The 20,698-nt window shown below is 42.7% G+C and overlaps 2 protein-coding genes across 2 annotated transcripts; both read right to left on the reverse strand.

Annotated features, from left to right (window-relative positions):
• Nucleotides 1-1,793: 1,793 nt before the first annotated feature.
• Nucleotides 1,794-7,368, reverse strand: tbl2 (transducin beta like 2). The gene is made up of 7 exons (XM_022194350.2): nucleotides 7,155-7,368; nucleotides 5,605-5,726; nucleotides 5,061-5,245; nucleotides 3,872-4,023; nucleotides 3,644-3,770; nucleotides 3,255-3,407; nucleotides 1,794-2,400 (listed from the first exon to the last, which is right to left on the reverse strand). The coding sequence occupies exons 1-7, from the start codon at nucleotides 7,279-7,281 to the stop codon at nucleotides 1,941-1,943; spliced, it is 1,326 nt and encodes a 441-aa protein (XP_022050042.1). The 5' UTR covers nucleotides 7,282-7,368; the 3' UTR covers nucleotides 1,794-1,940.
• A 1,627-nt stretch (nucleotides 7,369-8,995) lies between these two features.
• Nucleotides 8,996-20,368, reverse strand: pom121 (POM121 transmembrane nucleoporin). The gene is made up of 13 exons (XM_022194351.2): nucleotides 19,769-20,368; nucleotides 17,780-17,986; nucleotides 16,755-16,904; nucleotides 16,325-16,405; nucleotides 16,044-16,215; nucleotides 15,409-15,497; nucleotides 15,249-15,328; nucleotides 13,750-13,871; nucleotides 13,565-13,664; nucleotides 13,179-13,442; nucleotides 11,597-13,093; nucleotides 11,056-11,154; nucleotides 8,996-10,490 (listed from the first exon to the last, which is right to left on the reverse strand). The coding sequence occupies exons 1-13, from the start codon at nucleotides 20,296-20,298 to the stop codon at nucleotides 10,390-10,392; spliced, it is 3,492 nt and encodes a 1,163-aa protein (XP_022050043.2). The 5' UTR covers nucleotides 20,299-20,368; the 3' UTR covers nucleotides 8,996-10,389.
• Nucleotides 20,369-20,698: the final 330 nt, after the last annotated feature.

A 20,698-nucleotide genomic window follows, 5' to 3' on the forward strand; every position in this document is an offset into this window, starting at 1 on the left:
TTATTGTTTTTATTTTGGATTGACAGAATTCATTTCCACTTTAATTCTATGTTGCTATAAATATTCCACATAACTACTGGTGACTTCACTCGACTTCAGACTTAACCAGAGCCTCCAGTTAACGCCCTCTAATGAACAGAAACAGTTCTCTCAAATGTAAAAGCTACATCCCATCGCTTACCTGACTTGACTTCCATCTCGATCGCATTCAGACGAACGATACTGAATTTGTGAAGATCAAAGAATTGAAATAGTAAAATGTATAAACGCACCGGTTACCCCGATCCTCCACAGGCTGAGACGATGATGGACATTTTTAATAATGAACTTTTAGCAGAATAAGTGAAACGCTGCTTCCAAATCCGGAAAGGAGACGTGAGGATTCCTTTCCTCTTTTACCCACTCACACGTTTTTATTCACATTTCCTGATTAGACTTCATGTCAGTAAAATATAAACACGCTTCACTGTGATCATTCTGAGGTTAGTTTTCATGAATCCTGAATAAATCTGAGACGGTGGATGTGAAGCAACACAAACTGACTAAGGTACATTTCATAATAGAAAATACAAAAAGCAGAGTTAAAGACTGTGTGATGCTGCAGAGCTTTGGTCAGATATTTAAAGTTTTAAGTAGGAAACGTGGAGTTTTAAGACGACTGAGGAGCTGATGCTGATTTTTTTTGTTTGTTTTTAACAGTTTTGAAAGAATTACTAAAAATATATTCCAAAGTGTTGATGTCATGAGACAAAGTGAATCTCAGATTATTGCCACAAAACTTGAACCTGACCAGAGGTTTGATGAGCCGCTGTGTCTGAGGGAATAAGATTTTACATTAAGAAACACTCTGGTTTTTAGAATAGCGTTACTTTTAACTTGAGTAACTTAAAGTAAGAAATGACAAAAGGAATTTAATCCATCTACTCTGGTTTCTGACCCCTTATTATAAAAAATAATTAAAGGAGTTTTCAACAAACGGGATGAATTTCCCTTGAATACTTTCAATATTTAAAAACAAACACCGCAGTCTTCAAAGAGAAGATTTTATAAAACTTGTCTGGCATGAGAACCTTTTCCACAGCAGACGTTTTGACTTGTCAAAAGAAGGCAAAGTACAGATATGACTGAAAAGACTCATGTTGGTTCTGTTCATGTGTTCCTGACAGTAAATCTGCACGAAGACAAATGAAACCCGGGCATCACGTTTGTTCTGTACGTGTGTTTTCCTACCGGCGCTGGTTAAAATGTTCTGTGTGAAAAAGGCTTTTGACAAGTTTGTTGAAGGATTGCAGATGCAACAAGACGACATGGTCATCAATATCCCCCGCCACATGTGATGTCTATGAGTCTATATCCAAAATAGTGATCAAGGGCCATAACTCTGTTAAATATTATCGCACAGGTCTCATTTTCGAACTTGATCAAGGTGTCCATGATGTGAAGCTACACTCTAAATTTCGTAATCCTAGCTGTAATAGTTTCCGAGAAAAGCTGTCCCCTTCATCTCGGACGGATGGACGGAGGCCAAACCTATATCCCCCTTTTCCACTTCGTTGAGGGGGGGCATAAAAAGCTAAAAGAAAAACAGAGTCTCACTAAGCGTATGGACTGTGAACTTTCCTGAAACCAGCAGCTATTTGACAGGAGAAACCACCAAGCAGCTCCTCTTCTGCCGCTGATTTTCTGGTAGAGCTTCTATGTGTTAAAACTTTTCAGTGCAGCGCTGCAGGAAGCTTTCACCATCAAAAAAACCTTCAAGACTTTACTGAACATCAAACACAAAGAACTTGCACTTTCCATAAAAACACAGTCTTTATTAAAACTGCATGCAGATTCCATGATTCCTCTGGGATCATTCAGAGCCAGTAGGAGAGATGACATCACATTAGAGACCAGCAGTCAGAGTCAGACACGACCAGAGCCGCTTCCTGGAGGTTGCTTCAGTCGATGGGAGCAGCGAGCACAGTGTCCAGGGCGCTCTGAGCCTCTTTGATCTGCTGCTGCAGTCTCTGCTTCATGGCCTCGTTCTGGGCCTTCTTCAGCATGTCCTGCATGTCCCTGATGGCCGCCCGGTAGCCCGGCGCGTTGTGAAACACTCGGATCGCCTTGTCGCCGCTGCACACCAAGAAACGGCCGTTAACGTCAAATCTGAGGTCGGTGATCTCCTCGCTGTGGACGCCGTGGAACTCCTCCTCCAGCTTTCCGCTGCCGGCGTCGTACATCGCCACATTAACGCCGTCGCTGATGGCGACCACGCGGCCGTCCGGAGATAAAGCCGCCCGGCTGCCTTCAGACGAGGAACAGGGAACCGTCTTCAGGAGGTAAGGGTCCTGCTGCTTCTTGTACTCCACATCGGTGTTCCACAGCTTCCACGTTCCGTCTTTGGAGACCGTCACCATTCTGACAGAGACAAGGACACGTTACTCTGCATATTTAAAGCATGAGAAACGGAGGACAGAAATGTGATGTCTGTACCATCCACAGCTGAATAGGAGGTTAGATTTTAGTTCTTTAAACTGTAAATAAACACGTCTAGCAGTGACTTTCCTGATACTTTCTGGAGTCCCATCATCACTGTGAGAACTCCAGTAAAGGAGATCTACAGTTTCTAGTAAATATCTTTTTTTAACCAAATGTTTTATTTAAACTACATCTTTTTTGTATATATTCATATGCAGCTCAAAAATGGACAAACAAAAACACACACATAATAAAGAAAAACAAATAAACACGACTAACTCACGGCTTCATCTAAACCCACAGAAAAGAATTTAAAACTAAGCTTAAAGATAAATTAAATTAAAGAGCAGCAAGGGGTTATGAAACAAGTAAAAATACAAAAAACAGACACAAACATCATCACATCTCCCCCAACCTGTCAAATATGTAAAATCTAATGAAGTTAAATGAAAGTAAGCAACAACAGCAGGCCATAAATTCATAAAGGTGAGCCGTCTGTTATGTTGAGCTCACTATCTGCTGTCTTCATATTTATCTTACAGATGTGAGCGGCACCAATCTACCAATGAACAGGAAAGTTAAATTTATTTATGAAGCACATTTAAAACAGCAGAAGTTGAACCCAAGTGTTGTAGAACTACAAACAGAAACTCATAAGACATAAAAACGATTGAAAGACAGAACTGAATAAAAACACAAAGAAAAGATACAGATATGTGCAAACACCAGCTCATTTCTTTAAGCTCTAAAGTCGCCTCTTTGTCTCTGCACTGCAATGAGGAACGTTTAATCACCTGTGAGAGTCGTTAGAGAAGGCGAACGCGTGAACTCCTGCTGAGTGGCCCTTCAGGTCGAAGGCTCTCGCCACTTCTCTGAACTCTCCTCCTTTCCCGAAGCAAACCTCCCAGACCTTCACGTCAGGAGTGAAACCACAGGAAGCTACAAACCTGACAACAGAGACGGACGTATTATTAACGGAATATTAAGTTCTTCTTCTACTGCAGCATTTTACCAACTGATAAAACGTTCAGAGGATCTTATTTTATGCATAAAAATGACATCCAAGTTTGTTGAGACGTCATCGAGGCCTCGGATGAAAGAAACATTTATAAAAAGCATTCTTGTGAGGTGGAGATAAAGACATGCATCATTTTCAGAACGTAACCTAGAGGGTGGGACTGACCTTCCACACGGGGAGATGGCAGCGTAAGAATTGGTCATCTGGTTGGTGTTGATGGAGGCCAGGATGTCTCCTTTCAGGTCCCAGATGTGGATGCTGGTGTCGGTGGAGGCGCTCATGATGAACTTACCTGAGGAGAAGAGTCAGAATTAGTTTGTGCACCACTGGCCTAAACACACCATAATAATAACGCAAACTGCAGGTTAACATGTGCTTTAAAGATATCTGTACCCGTCTCTGCAATGCCGATGTTCAGGATGGGAGCTTTGTGTTTCTGTGGGAAATCCTCAGCGGCGGCTTTGAAGCTTAAAGTGCCGTCATCCTTCTTGGTCATTTTGAAGATTCGAATGGCGTCTCCGTTGGCCAACCAGGTGATAAACGCCCTGCAGTGACGAGGAGAGAATTGATGTTATTATCAAGTACCTGTGTCCATAAATCACCTCAACAGCAGCAGGTTGCAAAATGATACTAGGACATAGAAAGACATACAACTGACATGAATGACACTACAATGACACAAAAACGACCCAAAATGATGCAAAAATGACAGAAAAATGCTGATATTTACACAAATTGATGCTAAAATTACCCAGAAATAACACACAAAGACCCACAAGGTTGCAAATATGACACTTAAATGACACACAATGTTGCAAAAAGGACAGAAAACTGCTGAAAATGACATAAAAGGACACAGAAATGACACAAAAAGTTGCAAAAATGACACAAAATCATACTAGAATGACATAAAATTGACATGAATGATGCTAAAATGACCCAGAAATGACGCAAAATGTTGCAAAAGAGGCAAAAATGATAAAAAATTACACAAAAAGATGCAAAAAATTTAAGTAAAATGATACAAGAATGACATAAAAACACAAAACTGACACAAAATCATGCTAAAATGACCCAAAAATAACATAAAAAGGTCCAAAAGGTTGCAAAAATGACAGAAAACTGCTGAAAATGACATAAAAGGACACAAAAAAAGACACAAAAAGTTGCAAAAATGACACAAGATGATGCTAGAATGACATAGAAAGACATAAAACTGAGATGAATAATGCTGAAATGACACAAAAACTACACAAAATTCTGCAAAAATGACAGAAAAATGCTCATATTTACATTAAATGATGCTAAAATGACCCAAAAATGACACGAAAAGACCCAAAAGGTTGCAAAAATGACACTAAAATGACACAAAAACTGAGGAGGAAGTGGTGATTTTTATTCTGTCAGCGTTTTACTCCTTTTTTCTTAATGTCTTACTGCTGTTTGAGCTGTGGGACATGGTTAAAGGACTTGGTTGGACCAACAGCAGGTTTTAGTCAGGCTTCTAGTTGAGATGTTAACGGTTAGTTTAGGGCCAGACTGGAGATGTTTTGAGTCTGATAGTAAAAAGTAGGTGAGAAACCTGGAGTCTGGGCTGAAGCGGACCAGCGTGGCGTGATCCAGCTCCACGTTGGCCCTCAGACATTTGTGCTCCCGGTCCAGGAAGTCTTTGGTGCTCCAGATCCGGACGGTGCGATCGTCGGCGCAGGAGGCCAGGTACTTCCCGTTGCTGCTGAAATCGAGGCACGTCACGTTTCCACTGTGGCCCTGAGAAGCACACAGATACACACATGTTCAAAAAAAGGCTCTGGAGAAGGATGAAAAAGGGAGACAACACTTTAAAACTTTAAAAAAACGGCTCATAAATCCGTTCGGTCGAGCAAAAACTAATGCATTAAAACATGACATCAATGTAAAGATTCATGGAGATTTGGATGTTTATATTGTTGTAGTTGAACTTTACACCTGATAGACGTTTCTGATATTCTCTTCATCCTATTTAAAACAGATTAATAGAGGCATTCAACACAAACAGATCCCTTTTGGACATCTGTGCTGTTTGTATCTGCAGACACTTGATGAACAGCGAGCTCTTCATGTGTGTTTTACTGTGTGTTCTGGTTCACCTTCAGGGAGGATGCCAGCAGCGGGTGGCTGAAGCTGTGCTGTGAAGGTTTGTCTTTGCGGCTGCGCTGCTTCTCCTGCTTCTGTTTCTTGGATGCAGGACCTTTTACCGCACTGCTCTCAGCTGGAAGACAACCAGGGATACAGAGGAATGTTTTCATGACTGTTAAAGCAAGTAAAAGTCTCAAGGAGGCTGCTTTAGTCGTCGTCACACAGGAGGCATGGTCCGACCAAAGCTCTGACTGCAGTAAGAAAACAGCAGGGGAAAGATCAAGTTAAGGAGTGGCTGGTGAGTTATAGCCGAGGAAAGATTATTTTAGCTCTCGAGAGAATATAAACCACAAGTCAGATTATAATTTTACTGTAGCAGCAGAACAGATGATATGAAAAGATGAGAATAAACATGTTTGATGTATGACACAGAAAAAATGTGGATCTAGTCTTCAGACATTTATTAAAGAAAAACAAATTGACAATATGTTCACATTTTTTATCCAGATCAAGAGATCATCATCCAGAAGTTTCACTTTCTTGTTTCAATAATGAATCGAAGCATTGAAACCCTTAAAAATGCACATTTTCGCCCTTTAAAATGCAAAACTTCAGGTGCATTTAACATCCTGCTGAACAAAAATCTAAGCAGGGTTACTGGGTTTATGTCTTTACTAACTGCACATATGATGATCTGCCTATTACAGAACTGAAATGATCAGCTGATTTATCAATTAGTTGATTAACATCACTGAGTGAATAATAACGTAGGAATGTCTCAGGAGTATTTGCTTCTAAAAGTATTTTTAGAGCATTAAAAAGCTGTAAATTCATTCTGAAATGCAAAAAAATGGTTTGCTTTTCCTAAATCTTTATTTATATACATAATTATTTGACACAACAATATTTCTCATTAATAAATCCAATTAATTGCTGTAAATTGATCCGTGTGCTTCAGTCCTCTGGATATCTGCTGTCTTCTTGCTCAGAAACATCTCACTCAGCTGCATTTTTATGGAAGATGCGAGAAGAACCTTGCTTTTACTATTAAGTCATAGTCAGATCTTTGCCAGCTGATATCAAAAGTCATAAATAATGTAATCCAATATCAAAAGTCAGCAGAAAACCTCCTCCTTTATATGAAGTTATTATTAAAGACTGTCAGTTTCCCCATTTCACATGCATTAAAACTTTCTACCATCATGTTCTCAGACTCGTAATAAACTAATTAAATGTCCTACGGTCTTTGGTTTGGACCTTTACGATCAATAAAAGCATTAAAACCTGCGGTGAGTCAGCAGAGCTCCTATTGGTCCGTTAATAAAACATGAGCCCATTGGCCGACGACAGGTGACAGCCACTCAAAAGTTGCTTTAGTGTTCATTTGTGGTTTCGTGAGTCCGTGTTTGAGTGAAATGTCACCCACACGGGGCTCTTCTGTCCACACAGAGTAAATAAAAGGGTGAATAAATGAACGAATGAATGAATGCAGCTTTAATGACTGTGTTGGTGACTCGACAGTCGCTTCGACTGCTAGCTCTTTAGCTTCTTCGGCTCTTACCGGCAAACTCCGCCGCCTGTTCCGTTTCCTCTCTTATTTCTTCTTTCCGTCGGCCCACGGCTAACGCCACCAGAACAACCAGTGCTCCCAGTAACAAAGTCAAGGCGACCAGAGCGGCTACCTCCATGTCGAAAGCTTTCTGCCACGTATTTTAGCGCCGCTAGCGTCTACTCTGCTACCCCTCACTACTGGGGCACTGCGCATGCGTACAATTGCTCACAATCTACTAGTGCTGCATTTGGATGCTCTAGTTTCAGTCGTAAATACGAGTACTAAATGCCTTCGACTTGTTACTTAAATGGTGAAAATAAATGAAAATAAGCACCAACATGTCAACAAACTGTTGAAAGAACACACACGCACTAATATCTCAATTTAAATAAAAGAAAATTAAACACAACACAAATTTAGTCCATATTGAATATCGGCGTTAACCGTGTAATCTCGTTTTCTGCCACTATTACGTGAACGCAGCATGAGTTGAATTAAAAGCCTTTACTGCCAGCTGCTGGACTGGAGCGCGTTTCTGTTAAAAAAACATGGTTAAAACAACTTTTTTAAACCGTGAAAGGTGGAATAAATATTAAAAAAAAAAACAACATAAAAGAACTCCATTTACAGGTAAGCATCCTTCATTCAAATCCAACTGAAGTTTACCTAAATTATCTACATTAAAAACACATATTTGCCAATAAAAATAGTGTCAATTGAGTATTATTGTCATGAGAATTCTTATTGTGATTCCAGTTTTACTACTTTAAATACATATTTTTATGTGTAGCCCGGAGGCATCCAATTTAAACGTTCATCAGCAGATAATGAGGTAGTTTTTATTCCATTTCTGCATTTTTGTTTGAATTATTGTTGAATAACCTCAACTCAGTCAACCATAATGAAATAAAAACATGAGAAAACTTCAAACCTGTATTTTTTGTTTCTAAAATCATAATTTGACAGGTTTTTTTGCATGCTATACAAACTGTTTCCTGCAGTTATGTAGCAGTAGTAAAAATTAATGTCTTCTTTTCAGGACTGAAAAATTAATTGATATAAAGCACACTTGAAAACAATAATTCATGATTTGTTGGGCTTTTGTGGAAAATGTTTAATCTGCTACGCTTATTAAAAAAATATAGAAACACACATTTGAAGCTATATGTGATCAAGTTCCTATCTTTGCATTGGAAAACAGAAAAGTTAATGTGTGTATGGTGTCTCGTGTGGTAATGTTACATCATGTTTTAAATCTGTTCCACAATAAATGGCAAACTGGAGCTTTAAAATATTTTAGTCTGATAATTTTCCCAAAATCATTCAACCCCACTTCTTATATGCCACCTCCAAAATCAATTTTAAAATAAACATTAACAATATACTGTTTATTAGGGATGTCTGATATCAATATCGGCCCACCAATATCGGTCAATATCGTTATCAATTTTTTTTGCCTGTCATGAAAACAGATAAAAAAATGCCTTGATTTTGCCAGCATTTGGGATGGAGGGAGAGTATGAGTTTGAGACGATTAAAAAAAAAAAAAAAATACGGCATTTTTCCCATAACTTAACATAAAGTAGTTTTCTTATTTTGTACAATGTTTACACTTGAGAATGCATCCAATTCGGCATCACAATAAAATGAGGACTGATGTGTTAATTCCACAACAGGAGATATGTGACGCCACCTAAAATGAGTTAAATACCCCACATATACGTCGGTATCGGTTGATGTCGGAATCGCAAATTGAGAGTTGGACGATATCGGACATCCCTACTGTTAACGAATAGTAAATAGAGTCGGCTCAGTTCGGGGGTCTCGCGGTAGAAAATCAGAAGGAGAAGTTGCAGATTTCACTGTGTTCTTGTCGGAACATCCACAGCCAAAACTCAGTTTTTATTAATTAAAAGTTGACCATCAAAAACTGCATCAGATACTGCTCACTTTTCACAAGAAAGAGGTGATTATTACTGAGAACAGAAGTCTTTTTCATAAAACGGCTGACATCAACTGATCATGTTTGCTTGACAAAAAAAAAAAAAATCTCCAATTATGGTGCAAATAAGAGACATAGAAACAAAAATCCCTGCATCGCCATGACAACTTCTGTAATTACCACGCAGATAAAGGTCCCAATTCATCAGATTTTTGTACATCTGGTGTGAATGTGGAGTTATCTATTGTAACAGTGATCTATTTCAGCGGTGGGATAACGTGTTGTAAAACAAACAAAAAAAAAAACACTATTCATTCGGGTACATCTGCTTTAACAGCAGCTGAAGGTGAAATCAAGTCGATTCTGTCAGATCTGTGTTTTTGTTCAGTGAATTAACAAGGATTCAGTGCCTGGGAGTAAAGAGAGGTAGTCTGGCACAAACACACACATCTCAGGGTTTAAAGATAACAGATCACAGATTCTTTTCACAGGCATGAAGTTGATGAGTTGGCTTTGGTTTGTCAGCACAAGTCGAGAGTAGTCGTCCTAATCGCACACTGACCAGTGTTGGCAATCGCTATCAAAGAAACTACAGAAAGGCCATCCACAGGAGGACTCTGGGAATGCTTGTAATGACAAAGAGTATGAAACGAGAACACGCAGGTCTGCTCAAACCACGTTAAGACATTTACTGAGTCCCCTGTGAGTGCACAAACACTTCATTCATTTCCAGGGTCATAGAGCCAATTTAAAAAAATAATTTAAATGCAAACGTCTCATAACTTTACATTTACTCTGCGTCGTCGTGTACCTTGTCTGAATCAACTGTGCGTTTTTCACCCTATTCAGAGAATGTACTCAAATACTCGGTAACATACAAACCAGTGAGCGCTTCACGTAAAAAAATAAACGAGCCGAGGCTCCAAGTCCTTTTGCCCGACTCGACTTTCTCCTTAAGACGAACCAACGGGAGTGTCCGCGTACTGGAAAAGGAAAAAGAACTTTGGATATGCTTTTGTTCAGAATCAAACTATTCAATTGTCTTTTCTCTTCAAGTATAGTACATCGCTGTGGATCCTCCGTCCGCGCTGCTACGTTCCCTCGCCTGGCCGAGTGCCGTCCAGCCGGTGTGCTCTTTCTTAATCCTCTGCAGACGCCACCCGCTGGAGAAGGGGAAGGAAGCAGAGGTGGCGGCCTGATTGGGGGGGATGTTGGGCTTAGAACGGAGCGATGTTAGCCAGATTAGCCTTAGCAGCAACAGCTCAAGTCCTCCGAAAGCGGCGCTGGGACTCGTGCAGCCGGTTACTTCTTCCTGTTGTGCTGCCTCCGAGCCTGCAGCCTCTGACGAGCTCCGGAGGGCTTCGATCCGGCTCCGATGGAGAAGGAGGGAGTCGCTGGAGATCCTGAGAACGAAACAAAAACAAGGGTTAGGAATAGGTTTGTACATTTCACAGTGATTCGGGTTAAAGACACTGATCGCACAGTTTCACCTGTCGACTCGATGATTCTACAAATTAATGCTGTCCTCCTTGTGTGACGGCCACACTTCTGATAGTCTTATGTGTTAATGCGCCATCACATATTTTGAACTTCCTACAGTAAATACTGAACTGAGGCTCGACTTTAAAATGTTACTTTGCCAAAAAAAAAATTAAAAAAAAGGAAATATTTGTTAGAAAAAAAACCACAAAATTGGATGTTTTCCCCCAAATCAGTCAGCCTCATTTTACATTTTCTAATTTGTTTTCAGGTGTCCTAGAGCTGCTGATGCAAACCAAACCGGGTGAAAAGATATTCACAATATCTGAAGTATTTAGTCAGCAACAAATAGAGAAAGTAAAGAAAATCCCATCGACAAGTTCTGCAGAGTTTCACTTAACTACTGCTGCAACTGCTGGCAGAATCTGAACTTGAATCCTTGTGGCAGGAGGACGACCAGGTCTAAGAAAAGCAGCATAAATCACGTACCGAATGGAACAGCGTTGAAGCCTTGGACTGGAGTTCCAGGACTTCCAAAGGGAATCGGACCTGCAGCAGCACTCTGGCCAAAGGATGGAGTTGACGTTCCTGCAGAGAAAGCAACACAATTAAATACAACTGAAACAGAAATAAATGGAAAAGAGTTCCTGAAGCAACACCAAAACATCTGTCCGACTAACATCAGAGTACAGTATGCCACTGAAACAGGAAATAGAAAACCTGGGATTCAAAATTTACCTTTTAAGTTTGTCCTGTTTGTTTGTTTTTTTGTAATTAGGTTTTAGTTTTTGAACGAGGAAATGTCACTCAACGGTTACAGTTAATACAACCATTCACATCTTTTCATTCTTCTTCAAAACACTGCAGTTAATTTTTAAAAAAGTTTCTCCCTGAAACACCTCTATCTGCTTCTTTTGTTCATTAAGATCCTGTTTCATATCAACAAAAAGCACGAGTTCTCAGTGGCCTCCTGTGCCTTCTTTCCTATTAATTATTAACCATAAACAAACTAAAGCCGTCTCTTTCTTACCAAAAGCTGGTTTGTCAGTAGCAGCAGCCCCAAAGTTGAAGCTTCCCATCTGTGGTGCAGGATTACTGGAAACCGGTGTTCCAAACTGGGGACACGGCATACCAACACCGAAGTTAAACCCACCGGTTGCCGGCTGAGCGGGGCCGGAGGGGGCCGGCTGAGGAGCAGCGCTGCCGAACGTGAAGGTTCCCGAGGCGGAGCTCTGAGTCTGGGTCGCTGCACCGAAGCTCGGTGCAGCCGGCGGTGCGGCTGAGGGAGCCGTGGTGCCGCCGAAAGCAAAACCAGTGGAGCTGGCTCCGAACGCTGGTTTAGCTGGGGTCCCGAAGGTGCTCGCCGTGGTGGCAGCAGTCGCCCCAAAAGTGAAAGGAGCCGGGGCGGGGTTGGAGGCAGGCGTGGACGAGGCCCCGCCGCCTCCAAAGGTGAAAGGTTTCGGCGGCGCTGCTGAGGAACCGAAGGTCGACGGAGCAGCTGGAGCCTCAAACGGCGACTTTCCAAAGGCGAAGGTGGACTGGGTGCTGGTGGCAGCGGTGGTGGAGGAGGTGCTGGCCATGGCGAAGCCTCCATACGAAGCAGTGGTTGTGTTCTGGCTGGGTGCAGCCTGCCCAAAAGAAAACACCTTCTGGCTGGCAGCTGGAGGATCCGGCTGAGTGGTGCCAAATGAGAAGGTGCCTTTACTGGGGGCAGTGGTGGCAGCAGACGGGGCAGGAGCTGCTGCTGGAGCTGCTGCAGGAGCTGCTGCTGCTGGAGCTGCTGTGGTGGTGGTAGCAGCTCCAAACTGAAATGTGCTTCCTGTGTTCACCTGCACCGAGACCGTGGAGCTGGTGCTGGTTGCTGCTGATGGTGCGGACCAGTTTCCAAACAGGGATTTAACAGCAGGTGGAGCTGCAGGCTGGGTGGAGGTGACGGAGACTGTGGACGCTGTGGGGGTGTTGGTCATGGTCATGCCAGGAAAAACAGAAGGGGCGACCGTGGTGCTGCTGGTCAACCCCCCAAATATTGAGGGCGTACTGCTTGAACAAACCGTCAAGGCCGGGCTGGTGGTGGTGAGGGAAGGAGGCTTCGTAACGCCAGCAGAGGAAGTGGCTTCTCCAAAGATGGGCTTGAAAGGAGGTTTGCTTTCTGAAGCCGTTGTGGCTGCGGGGGTGGTGGTGACGGGAAAGATGGGCTTGAAACCTGATGTCAGCAGAGGCTTGGACGTGCCGACGGACGCAGAGCTGATGGCCGGAGCGGCAGTAGCGGTGACGGGGTTGGAGGCTGCAGAAGAAGAGAGGGTGCTGGTCTGGCTGGTCAACCCAAACAGGCCGGTTCCTGCTACAGGTGGAGTGCTGCTGGGAGCTTTGGACACCTGAGCCAACACCTGAGTAAAGGCTGAGGGCTGCTCCACACCAGCAGAGGAGGACTGAGGCTGGTAGGGGGGAGGAGGCTGGAGAACATCGGCGGGATTTGATGTCTTCAGGTTTAAGCTGCTGGGTTGGACAGGTGTGGTCGATGCAGACACTACAGAAGAAACGAGATATACGGGAAGTTCTGGAATATCAACCTAAAATCCAACAAACTAAGAGGTTCAGTTAAATCTTCTTACCTGTAGCTGTGCTGGCAGCGGATGTGGAGCTAGCAGGAGTAACGGTCTTCATCTTCAGAGCCTCCAGCAGCGGGTTGGAGGCTGCTGGAGCTGTGCTGACGCTGCTGCCCGGGCTGGGGTCCAGGTTGATGACTGGGATGGCAGCGCTGGAAGCTGTGGGCAGAGGAGCTGCCAGGAGGCTGCTCAGGGTGGCGGTGGTGGTCGAGGAGGCCGGCTGGGAGGAAGTGGTGACCGGAGGAGACACAGACTTTTCTGGCTCTGGAGCTAAACGAAAAACAAACCAGGAAAAGAGTTACAGACAACCTGGGCATTTGATTTTACCTCCGTATGAATGATTCAAGTGTGAAGGAGTTGAATAGTTGATCCCTGTGGCTGCTTCTACTCACCAGGTGTCTCCAGAACCTTCTGGATTTTACTAATGCCAGCCTTTTTCTCTTCATCCAGATCTTTCACAGTGATTGTGTATCCCAGCTCAGGGGGTGGAGGCTGCAAACCAACAAACAGTAAAAAATGATAAATCTGTGTGTTAATAAAGGTTCCTAAAGAAGTCTGAGAATCCTGCGTTCCTCACCAGAGAGATCTGATCGTCCCGGTGACTGGACACCAGCTGGATCTTCCGTTTCCTCTTCCCACCACTACCAGCAGAGTCTGTTGAGGGAGGGACTGGGACGTTGGGAACCGGAGTCAGTTTGGCTGCAATATCATCATAAAACAGACAATAAATGCAAAGATAAGTGAGCGGCTTCCTTCAGTGGAAATTCACAGTAAAGGTTTTAGTCAGGATGCACTAATCTGATATTTGCATCAAAACTAATACTGTAAATTCATAAAAATGACTCCCTGGTCATAGAGGTTAAGACCCTGACATGAGTTTCACCGCCTCAAGCTCACATCTGGCTTCTAATTCATTGTTTTCTGTCATTTAACCCTAGTTAAATGAGTCGTTCTGACCCCAAATAAAATCATTTGCTGTCGTATTCTTTTATGTAACACGGTCTGTTTGGCCATAAATACCAAAATAAAGGGAAAAAATGTGGTAGTGGGTTGAACCAATGGTGTAACGCAGAATTTATCGACAATTTATAACACAAAAGGCCCAATAAATTAGACATCATTTCATCACCTAATAATCTGTTTAAAATTTCTTTGCTTTTCTGCAACATAAAAGTCGTTCTGTGTATTGAAATACGCCCAAACTCAGTCAAATGTGAATGTGGAAGGCGAATTTGTAAGAAGATTTCATAACCAAGCACCAACAGGAAAGCACAGACTAGAACGTGGCACAAGAGGTTTCAGGAGGAAGGCTGTTTGTGTCGGAAAAAAGGATCTGGACAGCCGGCAGACTCAGAAGACGAGGAAAACCAAGTTGGGGGAACATTTAGTTGGACTCCAAAGAAGTCCTTTGAAATTTGCAGAACAAAACATTTCATGTCAAAAATAAATCCTACTAAGTATCATTTCTCCTGACCATGTATTCACTCTGACATGGACATCTTAAATGATTTTTGGGAAACCCTGTATATGCTTAAAATAAACCAGGCGGGGTCATTTTGATCGAAGACGACAAAAGGTGGATGGCCACTGGGAGGACATTACGAGGGTTAAAAAGAAAAATACATTCCCGTGATTTTATATTTAAGAAAAGCTGACTATTGGTATCAGATCAGGATCCCATATTGGTGGATTCTCCCAGATGAAGGACCACAACTGCACCAGGGGGAGAAAAAGTGAGACTTTGGGTTGTAGTGCTTTGTTGAGACTGCAGAAGACAAAATGTGCATCTTATGTTCAGTTAATCAGTGGGTTCAGAGTAGAGGAAGCCCCACGGTAGAAAATTAGAAACAAAAACAGGCCCTTGATCTAGAAGGGAAATGACTTTCCATCTGTGGAAATGAAGTTCAATCAATGTGGCCTCTAATGGCCACCGGGCAAAGCAGCTTTATGCATCTTTAATTATCAGCTAAAACGTTCTGATAATGCTGTTTAGACTTTAAATAATCTGCTGCACAGAGCTGCCTTTCTATTCCTGAGGAACTTCTGTCATTAACGCAGGAGATAAATGAGACTTACAAGTAACAGGAGGCTTGTCGGAGGCCGTCTGCTCCGACCTCACTGAGGATGCTGAGCTGGGAGACTGTCCATCGTCCTCTCTGGTAACGAAATGGAGAATTAAAAAGCTGTAATATTACATTAAACGCAGATGATGAAAAGGAAACCGACAGAGACATGCCTGGGCCTTTTGGAGGCTCCTTCTGGCGTCTGAGATCGAGATGATCCGGGGCTGGACAGAGGAGAGCTGGGAGCCGACGGTTTCTTCCACTGTGAAGGAAAATATTAATTTAAAGCTTCACATCTCCTCTTTACCACCACAGGATCATGTTCACTGTAATACAGCAGGTTAGTGTGAGGTTGGGTTATGACGCACGGAAATGAAGCGTTTGGAAATCCGCTGTAGAGAACATGTGTAACTTTAAACTCCATGTGGTGTCTGCTCTCAAACTGCAGGGGGCGCTGTATCATAAACGCACGTCTACCACGGTACTAAACTGGAGTAGAAGAAGTCTGCCATTGTTTACACAACTTACAACATGCATGTTACCGAACAGTTGCATTTCAGCGGTTAGTTTTAATTTCACACCATGAATTGTTCATAATCTGGTTACCATGGTGATCTCTGTGATAAATCATATAAATGTCTGTATTTCTGAACTTCTGCTGCCAGGAGATCCTGTTCTTCCGCCAGTTTTCCATGTCTCCATCCATGTTAGAAAAATTTGGAGGTGCACGACGTGGTAATTTTCTGCTTAAGAAGCTCTGTGTGAGGAGGCGCGGATGCTAAAATGACGTAGTTCGTCCATGCTTTACCTGGCTGAGGCCGAGTGTGGAGCTGTAGGAGCTCTGGATGGCGTTCCTCCTGGTGCCCGGCGTTCCTCTGGGGGCGTGGACTCCACTGGCCGAGCTGATGGAGGAGGTACGAGACCTCTTCATGATGGACTCCTCCGCCACTGAGGTCATCCCTCGTTTCAGGCTTCCTGGCCTGGAGAGAGAAAAAGAAAGAAATAGGAAAGTGTTTCCACCTACACTCGCTCACACCTTTAAAGATGAGATCCGGCAGTCTGAAGCTGCTCCGGAACACTTTGACTCACTTAGGAACCAGCTGTGACGGCGTTCCGTTGGGCAGCAGAGGCTCAAACGCAGAGTGTGCACTTCCACCGCTGTCGTTACGCCTTGAGGAATGAAAACAGATTAAAAACATGCGTCAGCCGGCTGAATGTTGGAATCAAGTCGTAGAAAGTCGTGCTGAATGATCAGAGGGAAATACATGGTTGATATTTTTCTGACAGACACTGGTGTTTAGATTTGTCCTGCTTCTCATGAGTATTTACTAAATTTACTCGAGTTAAAGAGCTTGAACACAGAACAACTTTCAGCCACATTAACCAAACGGACCTCTTTAATAAAAAAAAAAGCGAAAATATACCATCGACTTGCTATTTTGTGGTGCCATCAGATAAAACCAATCAAACTACATATTGAAGCAAAAACAATCAAACTGTTTCATGTTCAGCCCGATACCTTCTTTTGCTTTTCTGCTCGCCTATGAAGCTCCTGTCCTCGTCCTCCACCTCTCTCTTGCGGCTTTCCTTCAACACCCTGAGGACGTTTTCTCTGGAGCAGGGATCTGCCGGGGCTCTGGACAGCCCCGCACAACTCAGATGGTCCAAACTGAAAACACAAACAACAGACAGACGGTGCAGCTCCGGTCAGTGTCAACGGAAAAACAGAAAAACCACAGCAACAAATCAAGGTTTTAATAAACACAGAACAGCATACAGTCCCACTTCTGTCCAATCACTGCCACTTTAACGCAATTTTAGCCCGCCTCCTGTGAGTTCCACCAGTCATAATGCACGTTCGTCAACAAATTCACTTCCTGTTTCTGGTTTGACGATGCAGACATGTCCCATTCTAATGTCTCATTTACCAACAAAAATTACTGCTGAAGACCGTAAAAACAATTCCCTGATGTTCTTCACCAAAGCGGAGCTAAACTGTGTTGCACCCGTGCAATATTGTGGTGGAATTTCAGTCGTTGAACAATTAATTGAAACGTTACTGAAACAGTAACCATTTTTATGAATAGACACTGTGCATGGCAGAGAACAAATCATTCTCTAGCCATGACTGAAACATGCTTGTTGGGTACAAAATGGAATAAATGCTGTCAGTTAAAACGTTGGAAGATGTTCGAAAAGCTCAAAAAAATGCAACTTCTTCGCAGCTATCGCCTTCTGCCGCAACAAATCTGCTTTAAACATCGTGATTTTTCAGAAAAGCTGCTGCAAATTCAGACATTTAAGGCCGGAACAATCTGGAAAAAAGTCAGAGAAATCCTGGAGGGACTGACGTGTGCGGTTAAAAAAAAAAACAAATGAGGTTATGGTGTCAACTAATATTACTACCTTAAAAAGAGACCATGCTAGAGGACAACTGTACATCTCTACTGCATTAATCCAAAGATCTGCCTCAGATTGACTTTTACTGATCATTTAATTTGTAAAACAGCCCACAGTAACATGACGCTCAGTGTGTGTGGAGACCTGGGGCTGCTGTGGTCGGGTCTGGCGATCTTCACGGTGACGGGGCTGAGGGCGGCCGGAGAATTACGAGGACTGAGGATGCTTTTCTTTCTGAAGCCGTCCCATCTGACGGGAGGCAGGACTCCCACCGGCGACACACCCGGCTGCTGCAGGGGGTAGTGACGCTGGGGGGTGATGGTGAACCTGCCCACCGTGCCCAGCGGCTCCCTGAGGAGGAAAAAGATGCAATAATGTTATGAGAAAAATACAGCAAAGATGTTACAGATCTACATCGCACAGAGCTTCATCTGCGACCCTTAAATATTCCTCTGTGTTCATCACAAAGTCTGAGAGGAAATCTGGATTTTTGAAGATATTTTTGGTGCAGGATAAAATGTTTGCAAGCCGACTAAATTTAATATTTCCACACACTGCAGCGTTTGAAGTCGCAACGTTAGACCGACGTAGTTCATAGAAATACTAGACTGAAACGCTGATTTCACCACGAGCCAACATTTCATCACCGCACACATCTTAGACTTCATCAGAAGTTCTTCTGAAGCTTAAATCTGCTGCAGCAAAGCATTTTGAAATTTACATTTTCCCAAACAGTGAAAAATATCAACCAGTGTCTCAAACGTCTTGTTTTGCCCAAATATATTCACTTAATTGTCATAAACGAGTAAATAAACAGCTGACTATCCACCTTAACTGAACACATGGCAGCTTTTAATCAAAGAAAACAAGCTGCTGGACTTTTTTCTGAGTGGATGTATTCTCATTGTGGGACATTAAAAACTTACATAAGTGACTGAATCTTCTGGAAAAAGCGTTGGTTAGTGAGTTATTTGTTCTTATTTGTAACTGGAGACGCCTGGTGAGTGTTATTTGAGATACACATGATGGGAAACTAAAAATACACATCACTGACTGAAGGTAGTGAAAAAGTGTTGTTTTTTTGTTTATATGATTAAATTTTCTAGTTTCGTACTATAAAAGGAAAGATAAAGATGATAAAACACAAGAAACTAGAGCAGCACTGAGTATTCAATTATTTGTCATTTATTTTAATTATTGAATCAAAGCTTTTGATTCACTTTAAAGGAAAAAATAATTAAAAATACTTTGACGGCAGCTTCTAAAAGCGGAACGTTGTCTTTACTCAACTACAGCAGTAAACTGAATATATTTGGGATGTGGACAAAACAAGACATTTGAAGACATCATTTTGGGTCTCATGAAAACACCGATGGATAGTTTTCATCCTTTTCTGACATGTTACAGACCAAATAGCCATGATTTTATTTTATTTTCTGGGTAAAAGCCGACAACAGCGTGCTTCAGGAACACAATAGAGTAAAATATAGTTAATAAACCAAAACCAGTTAGATGTATTTAAGTTAAATATTTTTAGATCATATATGTTTCCAATTATTACAACAGCACACAAGTTGACAATAATGGTGTTTAGGACATGTCTCTACCCATCAGTTATAAACTCTGAGAATGTCTACAACTACACCTGTGTTTTTACTACCTGCATGAATAACTTTAAATCACTGAGCCTTGAAATATGTAAATAATGTTTATTGACTTTTGGGTTCACATTTACCATCTCTATAGATATTAAAATTGTAAGTTTATAGTACTGTTTTAAAGCTTATAGTATTGTAGAGCATGTCTTTTAGACTATATACTAGCCTTTAATGCTAATCTTGCGTTTTTTGTAGTATGTAAGCTGCTGAATACATCAATTTCCCTCACGATTAAAGTTTCTATCAGTGTCAGTAAATACATGATAATATATGGTGGATAGACTGTCCTTCTTGTACTTTATGTTATGAGTTATCTTGCTATTGTTGTGAATTTATTGTATGCAGAACTTAAAGAGTGTTTTCTCTCGTGTGTGTGACGATAAAGATTTCAAACGGCTCGAGTTAATAATTAAAACGCGCCAAGAAGAGACCGTTTATCTGCTGGAGCTCCAGTTTAATGAATGAAATGACATACCCGGCGAAGGAGAGCCTCCTGTTGGGGGTGTAGACGGCATGGTTGGGTCTGGATAGCTTCTCCCGCAGCTGCTCTCGGGGGTTCCTAACGGCTCTCGGCCTCCCTGTCGGGCTCTCGGGCTTCCCGATGTAGCTCCCCATGAGGAAATCCCGGGGGCTGAAGAGAAACGAGTCACTCGCCAAACCTTCCCTGCGGTAAATCCCGGTTTCACCGACCCTTTGTCTAAAGTGTCCCTCCGACTCCCGGAGCTCGGCTCTGCTGCTGCTCCTCGTCCTCCCCCGGGCGCCCACCGACACGCCGGTCTCCCCCCAACCCCACAGCCAGCGTCGGAGCCCGCCGAGGATGCTCAGCCCACCCCGAGGATTGGGGCCTAGTCTGGCGGGAAGAGGTTCTCCGCTGTGATAGTAACAAGCAAAACAACAAACTGCGAGAATTAAAGTCGCGTAGAGGAAAGTAGGACTATAGTAAAAAGCGAGAGTAACCAGGCCCACAGCGGAGAGCAGCGCTAAGTGTTTCTCTCTCGGTGACATGGCGGCAGCGCGCCGCCGGAGGACTCATATCCCATCATGCTGCTCTGCTCACTTTACTTCTTCTTCGGCGGAATTTGAGGCGGTCACATTCCTGTTTCTGAGCAGCAGCGACACCTGCAGAGCTGCTGGGGGACGACAAGAACAGTCTAATGCAGAGAAACGAATTCCATGCATCAAATTTAACCCTCGTGTCGTCCTGCATCTCAAAATTGAACCGTTTTAAAGTGTGAAAATGTGGGGGAAAACAGCATATTTTCACAGTGAAACTTCTGATTTCCAGAGCGAATATTTTTATTATTAGTTACTTCCAGGAAACATTTAGGGAAGTGTGTCGTTTAGATATGAGAGATCAATTATTTCTTTAAATCCAAAATTCAAAACTTTCTGTGGTTCCTGCTTT

The sequence above is a fragment of the Acanthochromis polyacanthus genome, chromosome 17 (genome assembly GCF_021347895.1).
Source record: "Acanthochromis polyacanthus isolate Apoly-LR-REF ecotype Palm Island chromosome 17, KAUST_Apoly_ChrSc, whole genome shotgun sequence".
Classification (NCBI taxonomy): Eukaryota; Metazoa; Chordata; class Actinopteri; family Pomacentridae; genus Acanthochromis; species Acanthochromis polyacanthus.

Bases quoted from the DNA above. Each gene is read 5' to 3' on its own strand.
- tbl2 (XM_022194350.2), bottom strand. From the start codon at position 7,281: ATGGAGGTAGCCGCTCTGGTCGCCTTGACTTTGTTACTGGGAGCACTG. The intron at 5,727-7,154 runs GTAAGAGCCGAA...GTTGTCTTCCAG, and splicing joins ACAGGCGGCGGAGTTTGCCG to CTGAGAGCAGTGCGGTAAAA. The intron at 4,024-5,060 runs GTTTCTCACCTA...TCGTCACTGCAG, and splicing joins CGCTTCAGCCCAGACTCCAG to GGCGTTTATCACCTGGTTGG.
- pom121 (XM_022194351.2), bottom strand. From the start codon at position 20,298: ATGTCACCGAGAGAGAAACACTTAGCGCTGCTCTCCGCTGTGGGCCTG. The intron at 16,216-16,324 runs GTGAGTCAAAGT...TTCTCTCTCCAG, and splicing joins CCGTCACAGCTGGTTCCTAA to GCCAGGAAGCCTGAAACGAG. The intron at 15,329-15,408 runs GCATGTCTCTGT...TTTCGTTACCAG, and splicing joins GGAGCCTCCAAAAGGCCCAG to AGAGGACGATGGACAGTCTC.